General features: G+C 35.1%; 1 protein-coding gene across 1 annotated transcript in view; it reads right to left on the minus strand.

Moving 5' to 3' along the window:
* The window catches only part of REDIC1 (regulator of DNA class I crossover intermediates 1), a 57,523-nt gene extending 33,198 nt beyond the window's left edge, over nucleotides 1–24,325 (minus strand). Inside the window, exons 1-6 of the mRNA XM_012782432.2 lie at nucleotides 24,291–24,325; nucleotides 21,946–22,084; nucleotides 20,901–21,033; nucleotides 20,484–20,532; nucleotides 19,050–19,244; nucleotides 16,151–16,263 (exon numbers count right to left, since the gene is read on the minus strand). Of these exons, the coding sequence (XP_012637886.2) occupies nucleotides 16,151–16,263; nucleotides 19,050–19,244; nucleotides 20,484–20,532; nucleotides 20,901–21,033; nucleotides 21,946–21,982 (527 nt within the window). The 5' untranslated portion in view covers nucleotides 21,983–22,084; nucleotides 24,291–24,325. The remainder of the gene's footprint in view (nucleotides 1–16,150; nucleotides 16,264–19,049; nucleotides 19,245–20,483; nucleotides 20,533–20,900; nucleotides 21,034–21,945; nucleotides 22,085–24,290) is intronic.
* Between the last annotated feature and the right edge of the window lie 409 nt (nucleotides 24,326–24,734).

A 24,734-nucleotide genomic window follows, 5' to 3' on the forward strand; every position in this document is an offset into this window, starting at 1 on the left:
TGGTACAACAAATCAAACCGAAAACACTCACCCTAGGAGATACACCAGCTCTCAAGAAATGGAGACTGAACAAACCCAAAACACTAAAATGACAGAAGAAGAATTCCAAAATTGGATTGTAAGAAAGCTCAATGATATGCAAGAAAAAATGGATAACCAACACAAGGAAACTACAAAAAAGATACTGGATTTAGAACAAAGATTCACTAAGGAAATCGAGATCTTGAAGAAGAATCAATCCGATATCCTAGAAATGAAGAATTTATTCAGGGAAATTCAAAACAGTGGAAAGCCTCAAAAATAGGGTGGACCAAACAGAAGAAAGAATCTCAGAGGTTGAAGACAACTCCTTCAAATCAAATAAGTTAATCACAAAGTTAGAGCAGAAAAATCAGAGACATAAGCAAAGCTCACAAGAATTGTGGGACTACACGAAGAAAAATAACCTGCAGGTCCACTGGATTCCAGAGAAGGAGTAAGAAGAAACCCAAGGGTTGGAGACAAGCTATTTGAAGAAATAATTGAGAAAAACTTCCCAGGTCTAACTAGTAACCTAGAATTAGAAATTCAAGAGACCAAAGGATTCCTGGGAGATACAATGCAAACAGGAAAACACCACAGCATGTAGTCATCAGACTGACCAAAATATCAACAAAAGAGACCCTCCTACAAGCTGTAAGGTGAAAGTAACAAGTTACATACAAAGGAAAACCGATCAGAATAACACCAGATTTCTTAACTGAGACAATTAAAGCAAGGAAAGACTAGGGCCCCATTCTCACTCTTTTGAAACAAAATAACACCCAGCCTCAAATCTTGTACCCTGCAAAGCTAAGCTTTATATATGAAGGAGAAATTAAGACATTCTCAGATAAGCAAAGTCTCAGAGAATTCACCAACATAAGACTAGCCCTATAAGTACTCAAAACAGTGTTATACGCAGAACAGCATAATAAAAACTCACAAATATAAAAACAACCAAAACCCAAAGATTAAAGGCCAGATATTACAATGGCTGAAGACAGAGACCAAAGCAACAACATCCAACCCAACAGAATGAACAGTAATCTACCTCACCTATCAGTTCTCTCAATAAATGTGAATGGCTTAAACTCACCACTCAAGAGACATAGGCTTCCTGAATGGATAAGAAAATAGAGGCCAAGTATATGCTGTCTTCAGGAAACACATCTAACTTGCAAGGATGCATATAGACTAAAAGTAAAGGGGTGGAGATCAGTATTCCAAACAAGTAGAAACCAAAAGAAGGCTGGCATGGCAGTTCTAATCTCAGATGATTTAGTTTTTAAACCAACAAAAGTAGTTAAAGACAAAGATGGTCATTATATAATGGTGAAGGGCACAATTCAACAAGAAGAGATAACAATTTTAAATATATATGCACCCAACCTAGGTGAATCCAGATTCATAAAGCAAACCTTACTGGATCTAATAAGCAAATTGATTAACAGCAACTCCATAATTACCGGAGATTTCAACACCCCACTGACTACACAGGACAGATCCTCCAAACAGAAAATAAATAAATAAATAATGGACATAAAAAAAAACTCTAGAACAACTGGGTCTGACTGACATTTACAGGACATTCTTCCCCAAATCCACTGAATATACGTTCTTCTCATCAACTAACAGGACATTCTCTAAGACTGACCATATCCTAGGACACAAAGTAAGCCTCAAGAAATTTAAAAAAACAGAAATCATACAATGTATCTTCTCAAATCACAGTGGAATAAAAGTAGAAAACAACCCTAACAGAAACTCATATTTCTACAAAAAAACATGGAAATTAAACAACCTCCTACTAAATGATTACTTCATAAATGAAGAAATCAATATGGAAAATAAAAAAATTCTTTGAACAAAATGACAATGGAGAGACAAGTTATCAAAGCCTCTGGAACACAGCTAAAGCAGTACTGAGAGGAAAGTTTATTTCTATAAACGTCTGTAACCAAAAGTCAAAAAGATCACAAATAGACAATCTAACAAAATGACTCAAAACTGGGAAAAGAAGAACAGACAAACCCCAAACCCAACAGAAGAAGTGAAATCAACAAGATCAAATCAGAACTAAACAAAGTTGACAACAGAGAAGCTATACAGGAGATTAATAAAACAAAAAGTTGGTTCTTTGAAAAAAATAAACAAAATTACACGCCATTGGCTAGGCTAATGAAAAGTAGAAAAGAGAAATCTCTAATAAGCTCCATCAGGAACAAAAAAAGAGATATGACAACTGATCCCAAGGAGATACAAGATATAATTTACGAATACTACAAAAATCTTTATGCACACAAACTGGAAAATGTGGAGGAAATGCGCAAATTTTGAGAAACAAACAGCCTCCCTAGGCTCAACCAGGAAGAAATAGAATTCCTGAACAGACCAATATGAAGAGCAAAAATAGAAACAGCAATTAAAAATCTCCCTAAAAGAAAATTCCTGGTCCAGATGGTTTCACATCCAAATTTTACCACTCTTACAAAGAAGAACTAGTGCCTACGGAAACCTCCCCGACACCTTTTATGAAGCGAATATTACTCTGATACCAAAACCAGGAGAGGCTGCAACACAAAAAGAAAACTACAGACCAATATCCCTAATGAATATAGATGCAAAAATTTTCAACAAAATCCTAGCTAACCGATCCAGACGCTTATCAAAAAAATAATCCATCACGACCAAGTAGGCTTCATCCCAGGGATGCAGGGATGGTTCAACATATGTAAATCTATAAATGCAATTCACCACATAAACAGAAGCAAAAACAAAGACCACATGATTCTTTCAATAGATGTAGAAAAAGCTTTTGACAAAATTCAGCACCCTTTCATGATATAAACACTTAATAAAATAGGCATAGAAGGTACGTACCTAAAAATGATACAAGCCATGTATGACAGACCCATAGCCAGCATCATACTGAATGGGGAAAAATTGAAATCATTCCCACTTAGAACTGGAACCAGACAAGGCTGCCCACTATCTCCACTTCTATTCAACATAGTGCTGGAAGTCCTGGCTACAGCAAGCAGACAGGAAAGTGGAATTAAAGGTATCCAAATTGGTAGAGAAGAGATCAAACTTTCACTGTTTGTTGACGATATGATATTACATTCAGAAAACCCCAAAGATTCAACCAAGAAACTCCTGAACTCATAAATGAATTTAGTAAAGTCTCAGGATACAAAATCAATACACAGAAATCAGAGGCATTCATATATGCCAACAACAATCAAATTGAGAACCAAATCAAAGACTCAATTCCTTTCACAATAGCAACAAAGAAAATAAAGTACCTAGGAATATACTTAACCAAGGAGGTAAAAGACCTCTACAGGGAGAACTACAAAACACTGAGGAAGGAAATAGCAGAGCATGTAAACAGATGGAATTCCATACCATGCTCGTGGGTCAGCAGACTCAACATCGTTAAAATGTCTATACTACCCAAACTGATCTACAGATTCAACGCAATACCTATTAAAATCCCATCATCATTCTTCACAGATATAGAAAAAATAATTTTACACTTCGTTTGGAACCAAAGAAGACCCGGCATATCAAAAGCAATTCTAGGCAACAAAAACAAAATGGGAGGTATTAACATGCCAGATATTAACCTATACTACAAAGCTGTAGTAATTAAATTAATCTGGTATTGGCACAAAAATAGGAATATTGACCTGTGGAACAGATCTGAGAATACTGATATAAAACCACCCTTATACAGCCATCTAATCTTTCACAAAGCAGACAAAAACATACACGGGGGAAAGAATCCCTTTTCAATATATGGTGCTGGGAAAACTGGATAGCCACTTGTAGAAGGCTGAAGCAGGACCCACACCTTTCACCTCTCACAAAAATCAACTCACGCTGGATAACCTAAGGAATGAAACTAAACCTTAACTTAAACCTAAGGAATGAAACTATTAGAATTCTAAAGGGAAATGTTGGAAACACTCTCCTAGACATCGGCCTAGGCAAAGAGTTTATGAAGAAGTCCCCAAAGGCAATCACAGCAGCAACAAAAATAAATAAATGGAACATGATCGAACTAAAAAGCTTCTGCACAGCCAAAGAAACAGTCATGAAAGTAAACAGACAACCTACAGAATGGGAGAAAATTTTCACATCCTACATATCCGATAAGGGACTGATAACAAGAATATACTTAGAATTCATGAAAATCAGCAAGAAAAAATCAAATAACTATTAAAAAGTGGGCAAAGGACTTGAACAGAAAATTTTCTAAAGAAGACAGAAGAATGGCCAACAAACACATGAAAAAATGCTCAACATCTCTAATCATCAGGGAAATGCAAATCAAAACCACAATGAGATATCACTTAACTCCAGTGAGAATGGCCTTTATCAAAAAGTCCCCAAACAATAAATGCTGGCGTGGATGCGGAGAGAGAGGAACACTCTTACACTGCTGGTGGGACCACAAACTAGTTCAATCTCTGTGGAAAGCAATATGGAGATATCTTAAAGCAATACAAGTGGATCTACCATTTGATCCAGCAATCCCATTACTGGGCATCTACCCCAAAGATCCAATGACACTCTACAAAAAGACACCTGCACTCGAATGTTTATGGCAGTACAATAAATAATTGCAAGGCTGTGGAAACAGCCCAAGTGCCCATCAATCCAAGAGTAGATTAATAAAATGTGGTACATGTATATACCATGGAGTACTATTCAGCTCTAAGAAACAATGGTGATATAGCACATCTTATATTTTCCTGGCTAGAGCTGGAACCCATACTACACTAAGTGAAGTGTCCCAAGAAAGGAGAAACAAGCACCACATATACTCACCAGCAAACTGGTATTAACTGAGCAGCACCTAAGTGGACACATAGGAACTACAATAATTGGGTATAGGGCAGGTGGGAGGGGGAGGCAGGCGGGTATACACACACATAATGAGTGAGATGTGCACCGTCTGGGGGATGGTCATGCTGGAAACTAAGACTTGTGGGGGGAGGGGAAAGGGCATTTTTTGAAACCTTAAAATTTGTACCTCCATAATATGCTGAAATAAAAAAAAATAAGAATAAAAAAACATAAAAAAAAGGAAAAATATCAAATCAAAGGATTACACTTATATCTCAAGAAACTAGAAAAAGAGCAAACTAAAACCAAAACAAACAGAAAAAGAAAATTATAAACATTAGAGCAGAAATGTATAAAATGGAAAACAGAAAAATAGATAAAATTATTGAAACTAAAACTTAGTTCTTTAAAAAGATCAAAATTGACAAATCTTCAGCTATAGTAACCAAGAAAAAAAAGACAAATATTTCGAATTAAAGAAGGGACATCACCACCAACCTTACTGAAATCAAAAGGATTTCAAGGGTATACTATTATATAAACAACTTCATGCTAACAAATCATGCAACTTAGATGACATAGAAAAACTCTTTAAAAAACACAAATTATTACAACTGACCCGAGAAGAAATTAGAAAATCAGAATAGACTGTAAGTGAAAAAAAAAGAATTAGTAATTAAAAATTTTCCCATTAAGAAAAGCCATGGTGCAAATGGTTTCACTGGTGAATTCTATGAAACATTTAAGGAAGAAATAATACCAATCCTCCACAAATTCATATATAAAACAGAAAAGGAAACACTTTCCAACTTACACTGTGAGGCCAGTTTTATCCTGGTGCCAAGCCAGACATAACACAAGACAAAAAAATTCAGAACAATATTCTTCATGAATATAGAAACAAAAAACATCAACCAAATATTAGAAAACCAAATTCAGCAACATACGGAAAGGCTTATACACCATGATCAAACAGCTTTTAGTCCAGGAATACAAAGTGATTTAAGATCTGAAAATAAGTTAATATGTTATAAATTAATAAAGGAAAAAACTATATGATAATCTCAAGACATGGAAGAACATTTGACAAAATCCATTACAAAAACTCTTAATGAATTAGAAACAGAAGAAAACTTTCTCAACATGATAAAGGGAACCCACAAAAAAGCTATAGCTATCATACTTAATGGTGAAAGACTGAATGCTTTTTCCCTAAAACTGAAAACAATGCAAGCATGTTTGCTCTTGCCAGTGCTATTCAGTAGTGTACTGGAGGTTCTAGTCAGTGGAGTCAGGAAAGAAGTAAAAAAATCAATTATTGGCCTTTTAGCAAAAATCAACTTTAAAAAAAAAAAAAGCAGTAACCAGCCTGAGCAACAGCAAGACCCTGCCTCTACTAAAAATAGAAAATATTAACCAGACCTGGTGGTGGTACCAGCCTATATAGTCCCAGATATATGCAAGGCTGAGGCAGGACTGCTTGAGCCCAGGAATTCAAAGTTGCAGTGAGCTATGATGATGCCACTGTATTCTAGCGCAGGCTATAGAGTGACACTCTGTCTCAAAAACAAAAACAAAAAACAATCTAGTAGTAGTAAAAGGCATCCAGATTAAAAAGCAATAGGTAAAAATGTTTATTTGTAGATGGTATAATTCACTACAGTAAAAATCCTAAAGAATCCACTCAACTACTATTAGAACTAATAATGAATTCAGCAAAGTCAAAAAATACAAGATCAACATACAAAGATTAGATTTGTTGTGAAAAATGATGGAATAGGGCTGACCTCTTGGCTCTCAGGGTGAGAGCTGAAGAGGACAGACAACCACACGCAAGTCATCTACACCCTACTCTGGATTAGCTTTGCAAGACTGCAAAGAGATACCGGGATACAGAAATTGTGGACAATAATCAAGGTGAACCGAAATTCTTCAACTAAATCTGGGGAGTCGGAAAAACTGTGGGGAAGGAGTGTGTTCGCATGTCTGCCATCCCACGGGCTGGCGAGAGGAGGCATTCCTTGCCCCCCTACACAGGGAGACGATCCCTTCCCCACTGACTCCCACCCCCACACAGGGAGAGAATTGCCTGAAGGTGGTGGGAGGTGGCAACGTGGGCAGACTAGCGATTTGGAGGGGAGTCTGGAGCAGGCAGCATATTGAACTCTCCTCAGTGCCCTGCTGAAGCGGGGAATGCAGGAAGGGTCTGAACCCAGCAGCCGCATCCCAATCCCGCCATCCCTCCCAGCAGCTTGGAGATGCGGAGAGCCGCGTGGGAGGCCTTTCTCGGGCACCCCCACTGCCCTTGGCCAGCTGAACTGTTCGCACTTCTGGAGAAAGCAGCTCTTTGAGTTTACAGCGCTCTGCTGGGGCGGTAGTTGGCTGGGAAAAAGCCCGAGCCTTGCAGCCGCTTTCCAGCCGCGCTGCCCCGCCCCGTGGTTTGGAGACACCGCAGAGGGCAGCGGGAGAGGTGTTTTCTCAGGCACCCACACTACCCTAGGCCAACTGAACTGCTCGTGCTTCTAGAGAAGGCAGCTATTCGAGCTCCCATATCTACACTGAAGCAGGCGCAGGAGCTGAACCTACAGGAGCTGAACTAAGTGGTTGTCTCCCTGCACCCCAGAAACGAGTGCCAAATTGCCAGGATGCTTTCAGGTCCAGGAAATGGGGACTCTTACCTTAAAGGAAGCTTTGCCTTTGGTTACCGTTTAAGCTTTGGTGCTGGGTAGACAGAGGTTAGTTCCCCACACATAAACCACTGGGTCTCTGTGAGTGGGGGAATTAGGGAGTGCAGTGGTCGTTTGAAGCCAGCTTGCCAAACCCAACCCAGCCTTCCACCAAACAGGGGACACGCTGCATCAGCACCGCCAAAGCGTGCCACCGCCACCCCATAGATTGGAAACACTGCAGAGGCCTGCCCTGGTAGTGAGCTCAGTCTCACCCTCTGCCCTAACCTGGCAGGTGGACTTGGCAGCTGAATTTAAAAGAGTAGAAAGGCGAGAGCGGTGTTTTGTTCAGCGGCTATCTCGCAAGCTAGAACCTGGGTGGTTTCTTGCTGCATTTAGCTGTTTGCGATCTGTGCCCAGAGAGCAGAGCCTATCATAGCAAGGCAGACTAGCAAAGGAGGCTTCTATTCCAGAAGACTCGAGGAACCTTTGGGAGTGGCAAGACATTCGCTTAACCCTAAGATATCTGTGTATCCTATTTAGAGGCTTAGAGTGCAGTACAAAGATCTTGGGATACATTGATAACTGACTCCTTCCCACAAACCAGAGATCAAAAAACAGAGTAAACTCAGAGCGTAATACAGTGCCTCCCATTTCAACCTAGTGGTGGAAACTGATCTCCATCTCACTAGAGTGAACAATCCCTTGGGTGTCTAAGCAAGGGACCCAAACCCACTAAACTCTGTGGACAGAAGGTGAAAACATCAGGTTAAGGATAATCCAACAGGCTCAAACTCCTCTTAGACGATACAGGACCAGAACACATACTCCCCAGCTCTTCCAAGGATCATTCCTTTGGAACTCAAGAACACAGCCCATAATCAAGTCCCAACACCTCTGATCCTCAGCAAATTATCCAGATGAGGAAGAACCAGATAAAGACATCAGGAATCATGATGGATCAGAGAGAAAAGTCACCTCCAAAAGAAAATACTCATTCCACACCAACTGACACCAACTTACATGATTTGATTAAACTAACAGAGGAAGAATTCTAGATATGGATTGTTAGAATTGAAGAGAAAATAGAATCCTAACATAGAGAAACCACAAGAACAATCCAGGAAATGAATGAAAAATTCTCCAAAGATATTGAAGTAATTCAGAGAAACCAAGCAGAAAGTCTGGCAATGAAGGAAACATTCAAGGAACTCCATAATACAGTAGAAAGCCTCAAAAACAGGATAGATCATGTTGAGGAGAGAATCTCAGAGCTTGGGGATATACCTACACGCTAAACAAATCAGAGGAAGAAAGGGTACACAGAAACAAGAGACAAGACCAAAGCTTACAGGAAGTGTGGGACTATGTAAAAAAGTCAAATATCAGACTGACTGGGATTCCAGAAGGGGAAGAGGAACATTCACAAGGTTTGAAAAACTTATTTTATGGCATAATGGAGGAAAATATGCCAGATCTAGCTAGAAATATGGATATACAAATACGAGAAGCTCACAGAACTCCTGGGAGACACAATATGAATAGGCAATCACCTCATCATGTGGTTATTAAGCTGACCAAAGTAAATGTGAAAGAAGCAATTCTCTGTACAGCAAGGCGAAAACAACAAATAACCTATAAAGGAAAGCCTATGAGACTAACTGCAGACTTCTCATCTGAAACCTTACAAGCCAGGAGGGAATGGGTGCCTATCCTTAATCTTCTAAAACAGAACAAAGCCCAACCTAGAATTCTTTATCCGGCAAAATTAAGTTTCATCTATGAAGGCGAAATAAAATCCTTCTAAGACAAGCAATCGCTGAAGGAATATGCAAAGACCAGACCAGCACTACAGGAAATTCTCAGACCGGCCTTCCACGGTGAACAGGGCAATAGACACTCCTCCAAATAAAACCCTCAAAGAATTTAAGTCTAGACCTTGAACTTCATGATGTCTCAAGATCTAAGACAAAGCAACAGGACTTCACCCATCAACATGAATAGAAATCATACTACAATTTCAATCCTCTCAATAAATGTAAACGGTTTAAACTGCCCTCTGAAGAGACATAGGCTGGCAGAGTGGATAAAATTCCCCAAGCCTAGTATTTGCTGTATACAGGAAACACATCTAAACCATAAAGATGCCACCCGGCTGAAGATCAAGGGATGGAAAACTATCATCCAGGCAAATGGAAGTCAAAAGAAGTCAAAAGAAATATATTTAATTCGCAGACAATATTAGATTCAAATTAGCAAAAGTAAAAAAGGATAAAGACGGCTACTTCATAATGGTGAAAGGGAAAATCCAACAAGAAGATCGAACAATTCTTAATATTTATGCACCCAATGCAGGAGCACCCAATTACATAAAGCAAACCTTGTCTGAGCTGAATACCACTTTAAACAACACTACCATAATAGCAGGGGATTTCAACACACCACTAAATGAACTGGATAGATCCTCCAAACAGAAATTAAGTAAAGAAATAAGGGACCTAAACAAAGCTCTTGACCAAAAGGTCTGACAGATCTATACAGAACATTACACCCAAATAAAGCTGAATTTACAGTCTTCTCAGCAGCCCATGGGTCCTTCTCCAGGATTGATCACATACTAGTCCACAAAGCAGATCTCAAAAAATTCAAGAAAAGAGAAATAATACCCTGTGTCTTCTCTGACCATAGTGGTATAAAATTAGAGTTCAATTCTAACAGAAATACACACTACATCACTACGTCATAGAAACTAAACAATCTACTGTTGAATAACTATTGGGTCAAAGGAGAAACACGGAGGGAAATCAAGAACTTCTTCAAACAAAATGACAATGGAGCCACATCTTACCAAAACCTGTGGGATACAGCAAAAGCATACTTTTACTACATAAACTATTCCACATCATTGAGAAGAAGGACAGTATTCTGCCTAATTAATTCTATGAAGCCAATATCACCTTGATACCAAAGCCAGGAAAGGATGCAACAAAAAAAGAAAATTACAAACCAATATCCCTTATGAATATAGATACAAAAATCCTAAATAAAATTTTAGCAAATAGAATTCAGCAGCATATCAAAAAAATAATTCACCATTACCAGGTAGGATTTATTCCTGGGATGCAAGGCTGGTTCAACATATGCAAGTCTATAAATGCAATCCACTTTATAAATAAAAGCAAGAACAAAGACTATACGATTCTGTCAATAGATGCAGAAAAAGCATTTGACAAAGTCCAACATACTTTTATGATAAAAACTCTTAACAAAATAGGCATAGATGGCCCTTACCTTAAATTTATCAAATCCATTTATGACAAACCAACTGCTAATATCATCCTAAATGGGGAAAAATTGAAATCATTCCCTCTACGAACCGGAACTAGATAAGGATGCTCACTCTCTCCCCTCCTATTCAACATAGTGCTCGAAGTTTTAGCTATAGCAATCAGGCAAGAGAGGGGTCTTAAGGGTATCCAAGTCGGAGCAGATGAGATCAAACTCTCACTCTTTGCCAATGATATGATATTATATCTTGAAAACCCCATGGATTCTTCCAAGAGACTCCTGGATTTGATAAATGAATTCTGTAAAGTTTCAGGCTATAAATCAATACACACAAATCGGAAGCATTCATAAATGCCAAGAACCATCAAGCAGAAACTCAAATCAACGCAACACCCTTTACTATAGCCCCAAAGAAAATTAAATACCTAGGAGTATACTTAACTAGAGATATGAAAGATTTATACAAGGAAAACTATGAAACACTAAAAAAAGAAATTGCAGATGATTTAAACAGATGGAAAAATCTACCATGTTCATGGATTGGTAGAATCAATATTGTTAAAATGTCAATATTACCTAAGGTGATCTACAGAATCAATGCAATCCCCATCAAAACACCACCAGCATTCTTAACAGATCTAGAAAAAATAATTCTTCGCTTTGTATGGAACCAGAGAAAACCACGTATAGCCAAAGCAATCCTAAATAAAAAGAACAAACTGGGAAGCATCGGTCTTCTTGAGTTCAAACTGTACTATAAAGCAATAATAGTTAAATCTGCCTGGTGCTGGCACAAGAACAGAAGCATCGATATCAGGAACAGAACTGAGATTTCAGAGATGAAACCATCATTAACCTAATCTTTGATAAAGCAGACAAAAATATACTTTGGGGAAAAGATTCTCTCTTCAATAAACGGTGCTGGGAAAACTGGTTAGCAACATGCAGAAGAGTGAATCAGGATCCCAACCTCTCACCTCTCACAAAAATTCACTCAAGATGGATAACAGATCTAAACCTAAGGCATGAAACTTTAAGAATCCTAGATGTTGGGAAAACCCTATCAGATATTCGTCTAGGCAAAGAATTCATGAGGAAGACCCCCAAGGCAATCACCACCACATCAAAAATAAACAAATGGGATCTGATCAAATTAAAAAGTTTCTGCACTGCCAAGGAAACGATCGTTAGAGCAAATAGACAACCCACAGAGTGGGAGAAAATATTCGCTCTCTACACTTCTGATAAAGGTCTAATAACAAGAATCTACCTAGAACTTAAAAGAATAAACAACCAAAAAAAAAAATCAAACAACCCCAATCAAGAAATGGGCAATGGAAATGAACAGAAACTTCTCCAAAGAAGACAGAATAATGGCATGCAAACATATAAAAAAATGTTCAACATCTCTAATCATCAGAGAAATGTAAATCAAAACCACAATGAGATACCACCTAATCCCAGTGAGAATGGCCTGTATCAAGAAATCCCAAAACAACAAATGCTGGCGAGGATGTGGAGAGACTGCTCGTGGGACTGCAAATTAGTGCAATCTTTGTCGAAAAGAATTTGGAGATACCTCAAACAGCTAGAAATAGAAACACCATTCGACCCAGCAATAGCATTGTTGGGCATCTACCCAAAAGAACATAAGTCTCTCTATTATAAAGACATCTGTACCCGAATGTTTATGGCAGCACAATTCACTACTCCAAGGGCCTGGAAAATGCCTAAGTGCCCGTCAGTTCATGAGTGGATAACTAAAATGTGGTGTATGCTCACAACGGAATATTACTCAATCCTAAGAAACGACAGTGAGCTAGCACTGTTTATGCTATCCTGGATTAAGCTTAAGCCCATAATACAAAGCAAGACAACACAAGATCTGGAAAATGGGCTACATATTTACTCGCCATCAAATTGGTCTTGACTGACTAAAATTATGGTGCTCAAAAAACGGTAGTGTTCAACAGGAATTTTTTTTGGGGGGGGGAGACCCACATCTTAAGGAAGTGGAGAGCATTGTGGGGGAGAAGGGATTACCTCTATTCTTTTTTAGGGAGAGATAAAGATATACATTGTAACCAAAATGTCTGAAAAAAAAATCTGTAATCAGGAAGTAGGCAGGGGGAAGGAGGGAGGAGAGGAAGGGTATGTACTTGCATGGTGGGTTCGGTGTGCACCACCTGGAGGCTGGACATGCTAGAAGCTCTGGCATAGCGGGGTGGGGGAGGGGGCAGGGGCAAGATATGTAACCCTAACAATATCTGTACCCCCACAATATGAAGTAATAAAATAATAATAAAACACTGCATTTGTAAACTTTCTGGGTGAGATCCATAATAGGAAATGGATTTTTTGTTGTGGTCCTAATATATATATTTGAACATTTCAGGAAGGACAGATTCTTTTTTTCTAATTTGTTTTTTAAATTGACAAATAAAAATGTATATATTTATGGTATATGACAAGATGTTTTAAAGTTTGTATTTGAAATTTGTGTTGTGGAATGGCTGAATAAAGCTAATTCACATATGTGTTAAAGAAAAAAAAAATATACAAAGATTAATTGTATTTCTAAATACTAGCAATGAACAATCCAAAAACAAAATTAGGAAAGCAATTCCACTCACAGTAGCATAAAAAGAATACTTATAAGTTTAACAAAAGAAGCATAAGGCTTATATACTGAAAAGTATATTACATTACTAGAGAAATTAAAGAAGACTGAAAATGAGAAACATTTCATAGTCATAGATCAGAAGAGTCACTATTGTTAAGATGGCCATTCTCAATTGATCTATAGATTCAATACAATCCCTATCAAAATACAAGCAGGTTTGTTTTTTGGTTTGGGGGTATTTTTGCAGAAACTGACAAGCTGATCCTAAAACTTATATGGAAACTAGAGTATCAAAAGGGGGGAAAGGGCATTTATTGAAACCTTAAAATCTGTACCCCCATAATATGCCAAAATAAAAAAAAAATAATAATAATAAAAGACCCAAATTTGAAAAAGAATAAACTGCAAGATGAATATATTTCTTGATTTCAAAGCTTATATTAAAGTGACCATAATGAAGACAGTGTGGTGCCAACAGAAGGATAACCTTCAGATCAACTAACAAAATTAAGATTCCAGGGGAAAAAAAAAATGGTCAATTGATTTTCAACAAAGATACCAAGGCAATTCAGTGAGGATATTATTTTCCACAAATGCAAATGATGGATTCAGACCCTTACCTCAAACCACACGTCAAAATTAACTCAAAATGAATCACAGACCTAAATGTAAGATCTAAAACTATGAAACAGAAGAAAACATAAAAAAAAACCTTCATGACCTTGTGTTGAGCAAAGATTTGTTGGCTTTGACACCGTAAATACAATAAACAAAAAATTAACTGGACTTTATCAAAATTAAAACCTTTTGCACTTCAAAAAGGTCCCATTAATAAAATGGAAAGGGTAAGCATTTCACCAAGTATATACAAATGGCTAATATGCACATGAGAGAGGCCAAAATCATTAGCCATTAGGGAAATGAAAACTAAAAACAATGAGATACCACTACACCTTGACCAGAATGGGTTAAATTTAAGAAGACTGTACCAAGTGTTGGCAAAAATGTGTTGCATTAGGAACGCTCATACATTGCTGATGGAATGTAAAATGATACAAATCACTTTGGAAAACAGTTTAGCAATTGCTTAAAAAGTTAAACATACACCTACCATGTGACCCAGTCATTCCATTTGTTCCCAAGAGAAATGAAGCATATGTTGAAACAAAGACTTGTACGTGAACTTTCACAGTAGCTTTATTTGAAACAGCCAGAAACTGGGGGGGAAAACCCAAATGTCCACCAATAGATAAATGAATAAACTATGCTATGTTTACAGAATGAAATACTCTGTAATAAAAAGAAATGAGGTATGGGCACATGCAATAAACAACACAGATGAATCTCAAAATGATTATGCTATGTGAAAGAGGCCAAACAACGAAAAAGAACACACTGTATGATGCTACTTATAAAATTCTAGAAAATGCAGATTAATCTACAGTGACAGAAAGCAGATCAGAGGTTGCCTTGGGACAGGGATAATGGATGTGAAGTGACCGGGAGAAGGGATTATAACAGTGCCCAAAGAAACTGATGGGGATGATGAATATATGTTATCATTGACATTGTCAAACTTTTTAAAGTGCATATTTTATATAAGTTCAGTTGGCTTTATGTCAATTATACATTCCTAAAACTGATTTTTTTAAAAAAAATCTCTGAACAAAGAAGAAACGAAAAGAACTATTATGTGGCATTATAATTCTCCAGGCAACAGGCAACAGTGGCTTAGACTGTGATGGAACACATAGAAATGTGAGTAGAAAATTTTAAAGTTTATTAAAATATAGACTTGATAACACTTTGTTAAAGTGGATATTGGGAATTGAAGGAAAGGAAGGAATCAAGGACAACTTTTTTTTTTTTTTTGGCTTTAGCAACTAAGTGAATAGTAATGCCATTTACTAAAATAAAAAAAGACTAGGGTAGGATGACACAGTGAATGTTTCTCAGTACATTATCAGGAATTAGTCAAACTGGTTTTACAAGCTTAACGGATTTTAAAACAATAATCTAAGGTTTACAGTATTCCCCCATTATCCACATTTTCACCTTCCACAATTTCAGTTACCCACGGTCAACTATGATACAAAAATAGGTGATACAACATGATATTCTGAGAGAGACAGAGAAAGATACTTACTATAAGACCACATTCACATAATATTTATTACAGCATAATGTTCTATTTTATTATTAGTCATGGTTAATCTCTTACTGTGCCTAACTTGTAAGTTAAACTTTATCATAGGTATTGAATGTGTAGGAAAAAATATAGTATACATAGTGCTCAGTACTATCTGCAATAGTTTTGGGCACCCACTGGACTGTATTGTACAAACATCTAAAAAATAAAAGTGGGATTTTGCTCACTTATCATAAATGTGAAAAAAAATCAGTATTTTTATGATACAGAAAAAATAATAATTCATGAAAATTACAAAATGTGCAAAATACCTTTGTCCAAAATATTTTTAAAACTATGTAAATAAATGTAAATGTGAATGTTAGAAATTAATTACTTTAACTATTTTAACTAAATGATACATTTTACTTGGTGATTTTTTTTCTGTAATTTATTAGTTAGGTCTGTTTATATTTCTAACTAATAATATTTATGTCCTTTAAAATCAACTAAATAATTGAGAATATAGAACACTATAGATATTTTACTTCCTTCAACATCGTTGCCTACCTGTTTAACCTTTCAAATGTTCCAAATTGTGCTGTTTTATATGATGGACTGAAAATATCCTGACTCTCACTTAATTTGGAAACCAAGGAATCAGAACAGTTAACATTAATGAGCTGAAAAAAAGATTAAAGAAATTGTCAAAATAGTTGATGAACATATATACAATTTAAATTATTTAGCTTAATAATTTATTATGCTATTTAAGTGAACTATATCACACATTCGTTTTTAGTCTAAAAAAGTAATTTTAGTCTTTATTGAAAATAAAATAAATACTTTTATAACAATGAAATCAATATTAATATTTGAATGACTGTTAAAATAACATACTTGATATAATGGTGAACTAACCACTTACTTAGAGTTTTAAAAAAAAAAAAATTAAAAAATTTTAAAAAACACCCAGGACACCAGGATCTTGAGTAACTAAAAGTTAAATTTCTCTGACAGAAAATAATAGTTTGTCCCAAAGAAACAACTGTACCTATCTCAGTTATTCCAAGGAGTAAATGGAAGACTGCTACTTTAATTTTTCTAAATATTAATATTATTTCATTTAAAATACAGATAGTGTGTGAAGACTACTGTGAAAAGCAGATGAGATAATCCATTTGTTAATGTGGAAGATACTATATAAATGCAAATTATTAACATATTGGCCTAATACTAAACTATCCAACAGTAATTTATATATGTAATATATTTCATTTATAATCCATGAAACAAAGAAATGAGAAGTCTCAACACAATCCATGACAGAACAGTGAGAAAAAAAGAGTAAGAGTAAAAACAGAAAGTTTAGGAGGGGTAGGGGAGAGGAAAGTTGGAGAGAGCTGATACTAATGTCTCAGCTAACTAATATATCTCAGTCGCAGAGAAAGTAACAGATGTGCAGAGACCAAGTCATCCCTTGGAGTAAGAAACAAACAAATGAAAAGAGAAGAGGATATAATATTACATGTTGGCTCAATACTAGGGACCAAGAAGCTGTTACTGAAAGCTCAGCACTTGTCTCCGAGGCCACACCACAACCATGAGGACAAGTAGTTGAGAAAAAGGAAAGAGGAGTTTATTAATTTGCCAGCAAATGAGGAGAATGGCAGACTCCCATCTTAAAAGTACCACTGTCCTCTTCATAAGCAGAAATACAGAGCTTTTAAAGAGGGTTTTCAGCTTCAGGCTATCGCTGAAGTATAAATGATGATTCTGATCCGCCCCATCTTTGGGGGAAGACAATCTTGTGACCTCAACCCACTGGATCTCCTCTCCCCTTGGACAATTTCATTGAGACATCTCCTATAGCAAAAGAACAAAGGACATTCTCCTACCCCTCCAACCACTGGCCTGAGATGGAGATGCAGGTTTCAATTCTCAAAAAGACTGGGGGAGATTTTAAAAAGACAAAAAACATTTTTACCCTTTTTTTCAGGCCATCCCCACTATTACAAAGCCACAAACCACTTTTTCTTCTAACTCATTTTTTTAACTCATTTTCTTTTGTATTCTATAATTTTATTTAAATTCTTCTCATTTTTCTCGAAATCCCTCCAAATAAGCTATCAAATACTTCCCTAATGTTAATAGTTTACACTGTGGCACCATGATTGGAGAAGGACATTAGCCTTTCTTTTCAATCTTCTACCATATTAAGTATAACATTTACCTCTCTGTAGTTAATCACTAACCTGCAGTCTATAGTATACAGAGGCAAGAAGGAGATTGTTTAAGTAGAGATTATCTAGTGTTCATTGTCTATCCTATAAACTATTTAATAGAGCAAGGAAGAATAATAAACTGATCTAGAATGCAAGGTTTTGACCTATAAAATAAACTGAATGAGTAACTGAACGTCTTATATTGCATCATTAAAAACTATTGGACCCTTATATTAATAAGGATAGCACATATCATTGGAATACTTCATTTTATCTTCTCTGAGAAATAGTAAAACATACTTTAATACTTTAATAAAATTGAATTATATATGACTATATTATATATTATAGCATATGTTACTATGATATACCATAATATATAACTGCAATATAATTTATAAGCTTATAAACTATATATTATAAATCAATTCATAAATAATAAATACATATATACACATGGCCTAAAACCAATGCATGCTAAAAATGGGAGAAATTCAAAACTTAATATCCTTGATATCAAGATGCAGTGTTTATATAACCATTCTCCTTATTACCATTAGACATTATTATAGTAACCATCAATAACTTTATTTTTTAAACTCCATATAAATTTAGAATAAGATCATTTCCTGGTATGTTCTATGACAGATAAATTTCAGAATTTTAACATATTTATATTTTTATATTTTCAAATTTAGAGCATACAATGATTGAACATCTTAGCACCACATAGCTTTATATATTTGTGTAGTGTTAATTAAAATGCACATAAACAGTTGTAGTCTTTCAAACCAAAAAAAGAATCAAGCCATCACAATTCATACTTTAAGAGACTACTTTGACATCACTGAGACTGTATTTTGCTATTTATTGGACATTTCCCATATCATGCATATTGGGTCACCATGACATCACCAACTAGTCATTTATAGGAATAATAAACATCAACTACTATATAACACACTGAACTATTTTTAATTTTACTATCAATAATTTTCTAAGAGAATGATAATTTCCAAGATTTTTTAAAGAACACTCCAGTTTTGGGATTCATAATCTGCAGTGCAGAGAATTAAGTTTTTGACCTTAATTCCTAAGAGGAGTTATCCTTAATTTATCTCCTAATTTGGTTATAGCTATAGGAATTTATAACTTACATATTTTAAATCTATAAGAAGAGAATAAAGATTATATCATAAAAACACAATGATACAAAATGCTAAGAACTAGTGATTCAAAGGTACCTGCTCTTTCTGCTTTTTTTCATATGCAAATTTCTGAGCACTGAGTGCAATTCTGGGAGTTAAATTTACTTCTGGAATATGTCTGCTAGAAGATGAAGATAATTCTGTTGCAAAAGATGGTGGACTGAAATTGCAGTTTTCTACTCTGCTGAATTGAGGTTCAAACATACTATATGAGTCCATGACTTGTGATGACTACGGGAAAAAGGACAAAATCATTTACATTGCCAAAATATATAAACTAGACAAGAGGATAGTCACAACAGTGAAATTAAGTCAAAAGGCATGAGCTGCAAAAGAAAAAGTCCTAAGGAAAGTCAAGCCATCAGACTGGTAGAACTTCCTAAAATGAGGGAGGTGATCAACTAAGACTATACTTAAGAGCCCCTTTCCCACTGCCTTTTCCACTCCTGCTTCCCTCCACCCTCAAGCTCCATTTCAATAAGCCATCTTGCATTGACAGGAAATCTGAATTTCATTAACCCACAATTCAGGTGACAGGATTTCCAAGGGATTTTACTACCATTGCCATTGTCTTTCTCATCTAGTTTAACTCTGGCAATTAAAAGGAAAGAAAGGATAGATAATATGGCACTGGATTTTAATCAAAACTTCAAGCTTTAATAACAATCTATGTTATTCTCTAATTGATTAAACATTTTATTTGCTAAAAGAGTTATTTGCTATACTCTGAAAGAGAAAGCATCTTGGGATCAATGTGAGGACTGGACATCACAATCCAATATAAAACAATCTTGTCACTATGTTTGAAGATATGAAATGCTCAATAGCCATGTGAACCTTAAGTGAACTGTTTTGCAGCTCATCAGTAACATGCAGAATCAAATGTTATGTACACATAGGCCTAGTCACATTACCAGTACTCCAAAGGAATTCTCATAAGCAATCAATTAAAATACTCTCATGGTATAGGTTTCCTACACTGAAAAGCATTTAAAAGAATGATTTTAGGCCGGGCGCTGTGGCTCACGCCTGTAATCCTAGCTCTTGGGAGGCCGAGGCGGGCGGATTGCTCAAGGTCAGGAGTTCGAAACCAGCCTGAGCAAGAGCGAAACCCCGTCTCTACTATAAATAGAAAGAAATTAATTGGCCAACTGATATATATATAAAAAATTAGCTGGGCATGGTGGCGCATGCCTATAGTCCCAGCTACTTGGGAGGCTGAGGCAGAAGGATCGCTGGAGCCCAGGAGTGTGAGGTTGCTGTGAGCTAGGCTGACGCCACGGCACTCACTCTAGCCTGGACAACAAAGCGAGACTCTGTCTCAAAAAAAAAAAAAAAAAAAAAAAAAAAAAAAGAATGATTTTAGAGACTAAACAGTTTTTAAAGGATAACTAATTTTCCTCAATATTTAGAAATTTAGATCATTCGGTGACATGTCACAACTGTTAAAAGAAATTTTTAAAAACTCACCTGAACTGGGCCAAGTTCTTCCTTGCTACCTACTCTTTGATAGTTTTTACTAATGAAAAAAAAAATTTTAAGGTTAAAAGCATAAATAGCAATTGTCATTTTTATATATTTAAAATTCATACTGTTCTACACAAGCAACATGGAAACAGAACTCTAAGTAAATCATTCCATAATCATATTACCAAGTTTTATAAAAATTATATTATTACTAGAGATAGACATTTTATGATATGTAAAGTCAAACTATGTGTACGAAACACCTAGGTCATTTGATAAAGGTCTTAATAGTTTTATAATACTGCTAGGCAAACAAAAACTGGAGCTAGAAGGTAAGCTTGTGTACATTTTCCAATGAATAAAAGTATTGATAATAACCAGTTTAAACACCTAATAATATGAATCCTAGCTAAAACCTACTTGCTTTCTGTATCATCAAGGCAGAGCTTAGAAGGTACACAGTGAGGCGACATTGGAAGTTCTAAATCATAATTTCTTACGGGCATTTTTAGGTCTCTATTCATATTCACATGGACTGGTTTTCTCACAGTTTCTGTAATAAAATATATAATTAATAATTTAAAAGTAATAAATCTTTTTATAAAGGTAAACACAGCAGACCGATTTACAATGAAAGGTTTTATTCCAAAAGTCCATGAATAATATATTTTTTTTCTAAGGTGTAAGTAAATTTACTTGTATAAATTGTCATCTGTGGAGGGAGAATTAAAAATAGCAGAGAAACTAGGCTGACGCCACGGCACTCACTCTAGCCTGGACAACAAAGTGAGACTCTGTCTCAAAAAAAAAAAAAAAAAAAAATAGCAGAGAAAGGAAATGAGAAAATACTATGATCAATATCTTCCACTCCTTGATGAATTGTGTGACGTTTAAGATCTCATTTTCAGACTTGTTTTAAAATTAAATATCAGATACAAGTTCCCTTGAGGATAAAAAAACTCTCAAAAAACTTTTTATTTATTTGAGAAATCAAAGTGAAGACAAAATGAATTTTATTTTGAAGTATTAGACTACTATAATTAACATCCCAGAAATATATAAGAAGTATATTCAAATTATAAGATAAGAAACTAGTCATTGAGGCAAAAATCTTTTCAATTCTTCTTGTCAAACAAACTCTCTAAGTAGTAAAAGTGATTTATTGACATTAACATTTATTCCCTGCTCTATAGTTAAATTTTGGTAACTATCTGCCCAGATAGAAATATGTAATCTAACTACACTACAATAATTTTAACCATATCTATACACAACCTAAAAATGGAAATAAATGGATTAAACAACTAAAGATTTATAAGCAAATGTAAACTAAGTTTCTAATTTAAGAGGGTAACAATTTTTTTAATTTTCCGCATGCTCTAAGTTCTAATATCATAAACTAATTCAAAAGTTAAATTTTATTATGATATCAAGATCAAAACAAAACTCTATTGGAAAGACTTACCATGTGTTTTCTTCTTGCAAGATATCTGATTTACCATATATAGGTTAAGAAGGTCTAAACTGACGGAGGAATTTTTGACAGGGGATAAAACTCCCAGTAATTCTCTTTTTGATTTTAACCTGTTCTTTTCAAAATATTCCTAAAATAATAAAAAATAAAAAATAATTAATGCAGCAACCATGTGGCTTAGGCAGAATCATAAATAATAAAAAAGTAATAATGTTATTAAATCACTGACTTGATATTTTTATATTTTGTGACACCACCTTTCTATGTTTACAAATAAATTAAAATCAATTATGATACCTTGTAGTTTACCTAAAGACTCTCAATTTCACAGCCTGTTACAATGTTTTGTTAAACATTACCTTTAAAACAGAATTTTAAAAAGCTATTCCAAGGAACCAAAAGATTAAAAATTATCAGTAGATAGACAGTTAAAAAAAATCTAAAAACAGAACAATATAAGCTAAAGCCTTGTTTCCTACTAAGTATGTTATCCTGAAGATACTGAAAGCCTTAAAGATATGTCCCGCTGAGTGTTATTAAAAGTCAACTGAAATGAAGAGGGAAAAAAAGAGTGCTATGTGAGAACTAATCTTCAACCAAAGCCAACTTAATTTGCTTTGTTATCCTTCCATGACGCCTAGATGCTTATTCATTTTTTTAAACCAGACTTGTACATAATTATCACCCTTCATCCCATTATTTTCTTCCTGGATACCTAACCAGTCATTATTCTTCCTTATCTTCATTTTTTTCTTTCAGATTACATCCTTAATTTACCAAGGATCCTTAATTTACCAAATTACCATCCTTAATTTACCAAGTTCAAAGGCATTTACTTAATATTGATTTATTGAACAACTATTATGTGCTAGACACTAACAAATTGTGAAAAAAAATCTTCCCTTCCTCCATTAAATAGCTCACAATACTATGCCATAAGTGTGATTATAAATGTGAGATGTCAAAAGTGAGAAAAGTCCAGGATGGCAAAAATGCAATGCAAGAGGTCAAATTTCCAAGAGGTTACATATATAGTTTCAAGAGGATGAGACTCTTTCACACTAACATTTCTGAACACTGTTAATTACAATTGACTTTTTAAGATTGTAAAAAACTTGTGAGAACTACAAGAGACTTGCCAGTTCTCAAGCAAAAATGTACTTTTATTATGCAAATATATCATAGATAAAAGGCATCTGTTGATATTTCATTTAAGTGACCTACAACCCTAAACTGGACTAAAATCTCTTTCAAGAGATCATACTATGGCTCAGCAATGAAATAACATGACCCTCAGGATGTAAATATTTTCCCCCCCAAATAAAAATAACTAAGTCAATACTAGATCTTATAACTAACGGTGCCTTGGAATTGAGAAGATGTTATTTCTTAAGGCATGTACTTTGTGATGGATAAGACCATAAGGAGAGAGAATGACACAAATAATTATAGGAGAGTGTAACAGGAGATGGTATATAATCCTCAGGAAGGGTATGTAAATTAAAGGTTGGGGGAAGGGTGGACAGAGGGAGGGTAAGAGGACAGGGAAAGTTTCTTAGGAAATGATTTCTAAGATAGATGGATCAATCACAGTTAATCAAAGAGGCTATGAACATAAAGTTCTAGAAATAAGGAAGAACAGTACAAGGACTGTCTGCAAAAAGAGTGAGCCTTTATCACCACACTAATTCATCCACACTAATTACATGTACTTGAGAAATTTTCAATGCTCTACCATTACTTGGATTTGACACAATTTATTTAACCATTCTACTGCTAATGGATGTTTGTGTGGTTCCCTCCCTCCCTCCTGCCCTTTTTCTTTTTTCTCCTTCTATGTTTGCTATTAATATTTTAGCCATAACGATGACCCAAACAATCTTGTACATATCTCAAAGTACACATGTATAAGACTTTCTCTCAGATGTATACTGCCCAGTTGTAAAAGGTATATAAATGTTCAACTTTCCTATGTAAGAAATTAGTGTAATTTTTTTAAAAAGACAAAATAAATGGAAGTAGGATATAGGTTATGAAACCATTGTAGTACTCTAGGCAACACATAATTATTTAAATTATAGTGCTGACAGTTCAGGTAGCAAGTAGTGGTCAGATTTAGGATATATTTTGGAATTAGAAAGCAAGAATCAACAATTATCTTAAAGTTTCTGCCTGAGCAAAACAGGTGGCTAATCAAACTATCAATGAGGATAGAGAAGACTAAAGGAAGATGGTCCTCCAGTTTCACTTAGGTGAATTTATTAATGGTGGAAAAATGCACCAGATGATCACTGTTCTCATAAGGCTAACATAAAAAATACATAGATTTTCTTTACCTTTTGCTTTCTCCTTTCCTGTTTGATCAGAACTCTGGTCCTGCAAAGAAAAGCAGAATAAAACATACACTGATTAAAGAAATGGTCCCTAAGACAACTGCCATTTTAGCTGAAGACTTGGAACTCAAATATAAAAGTGTAGTGATCTTTATATTTGTTTCTAAAACAAACTATGAAAATATTCTTAAAGTTTTTATAATCATTTTCACAAAATGATTTTACAAAATTCACATCATTCTCACAAAATTTTCTTATGTAGGAAATTCAAGATTTAGTAAAAAAAAAAATTATATACCTAAGAACAGTTAAGTAAAAAATAAATCTAAATTATAAAACTCAGATAAGCAAACACAAATTAATGTATCAGAAAGAATGTATCACTGAAACATTCTCACCTGATAGCAATATTCTTGTTCAACACTCTTTTTTTGTGCTTCTTTGCAT

Source organism: Microcebus murinus, chromosome 10 (genome assembly GCF_040939455.1).
Source record: "Microcebus murinus isolate Inina chromosome 10, M.murinus_Inina_mat1.0, whole genome shotgun sequence".
Taxonomy (NCBI): Eukaryota; Metazoa; Chordata; class Mammalia; order Primates; family Cheirogaleidae; genus Microcebus; species Microcebus murinus.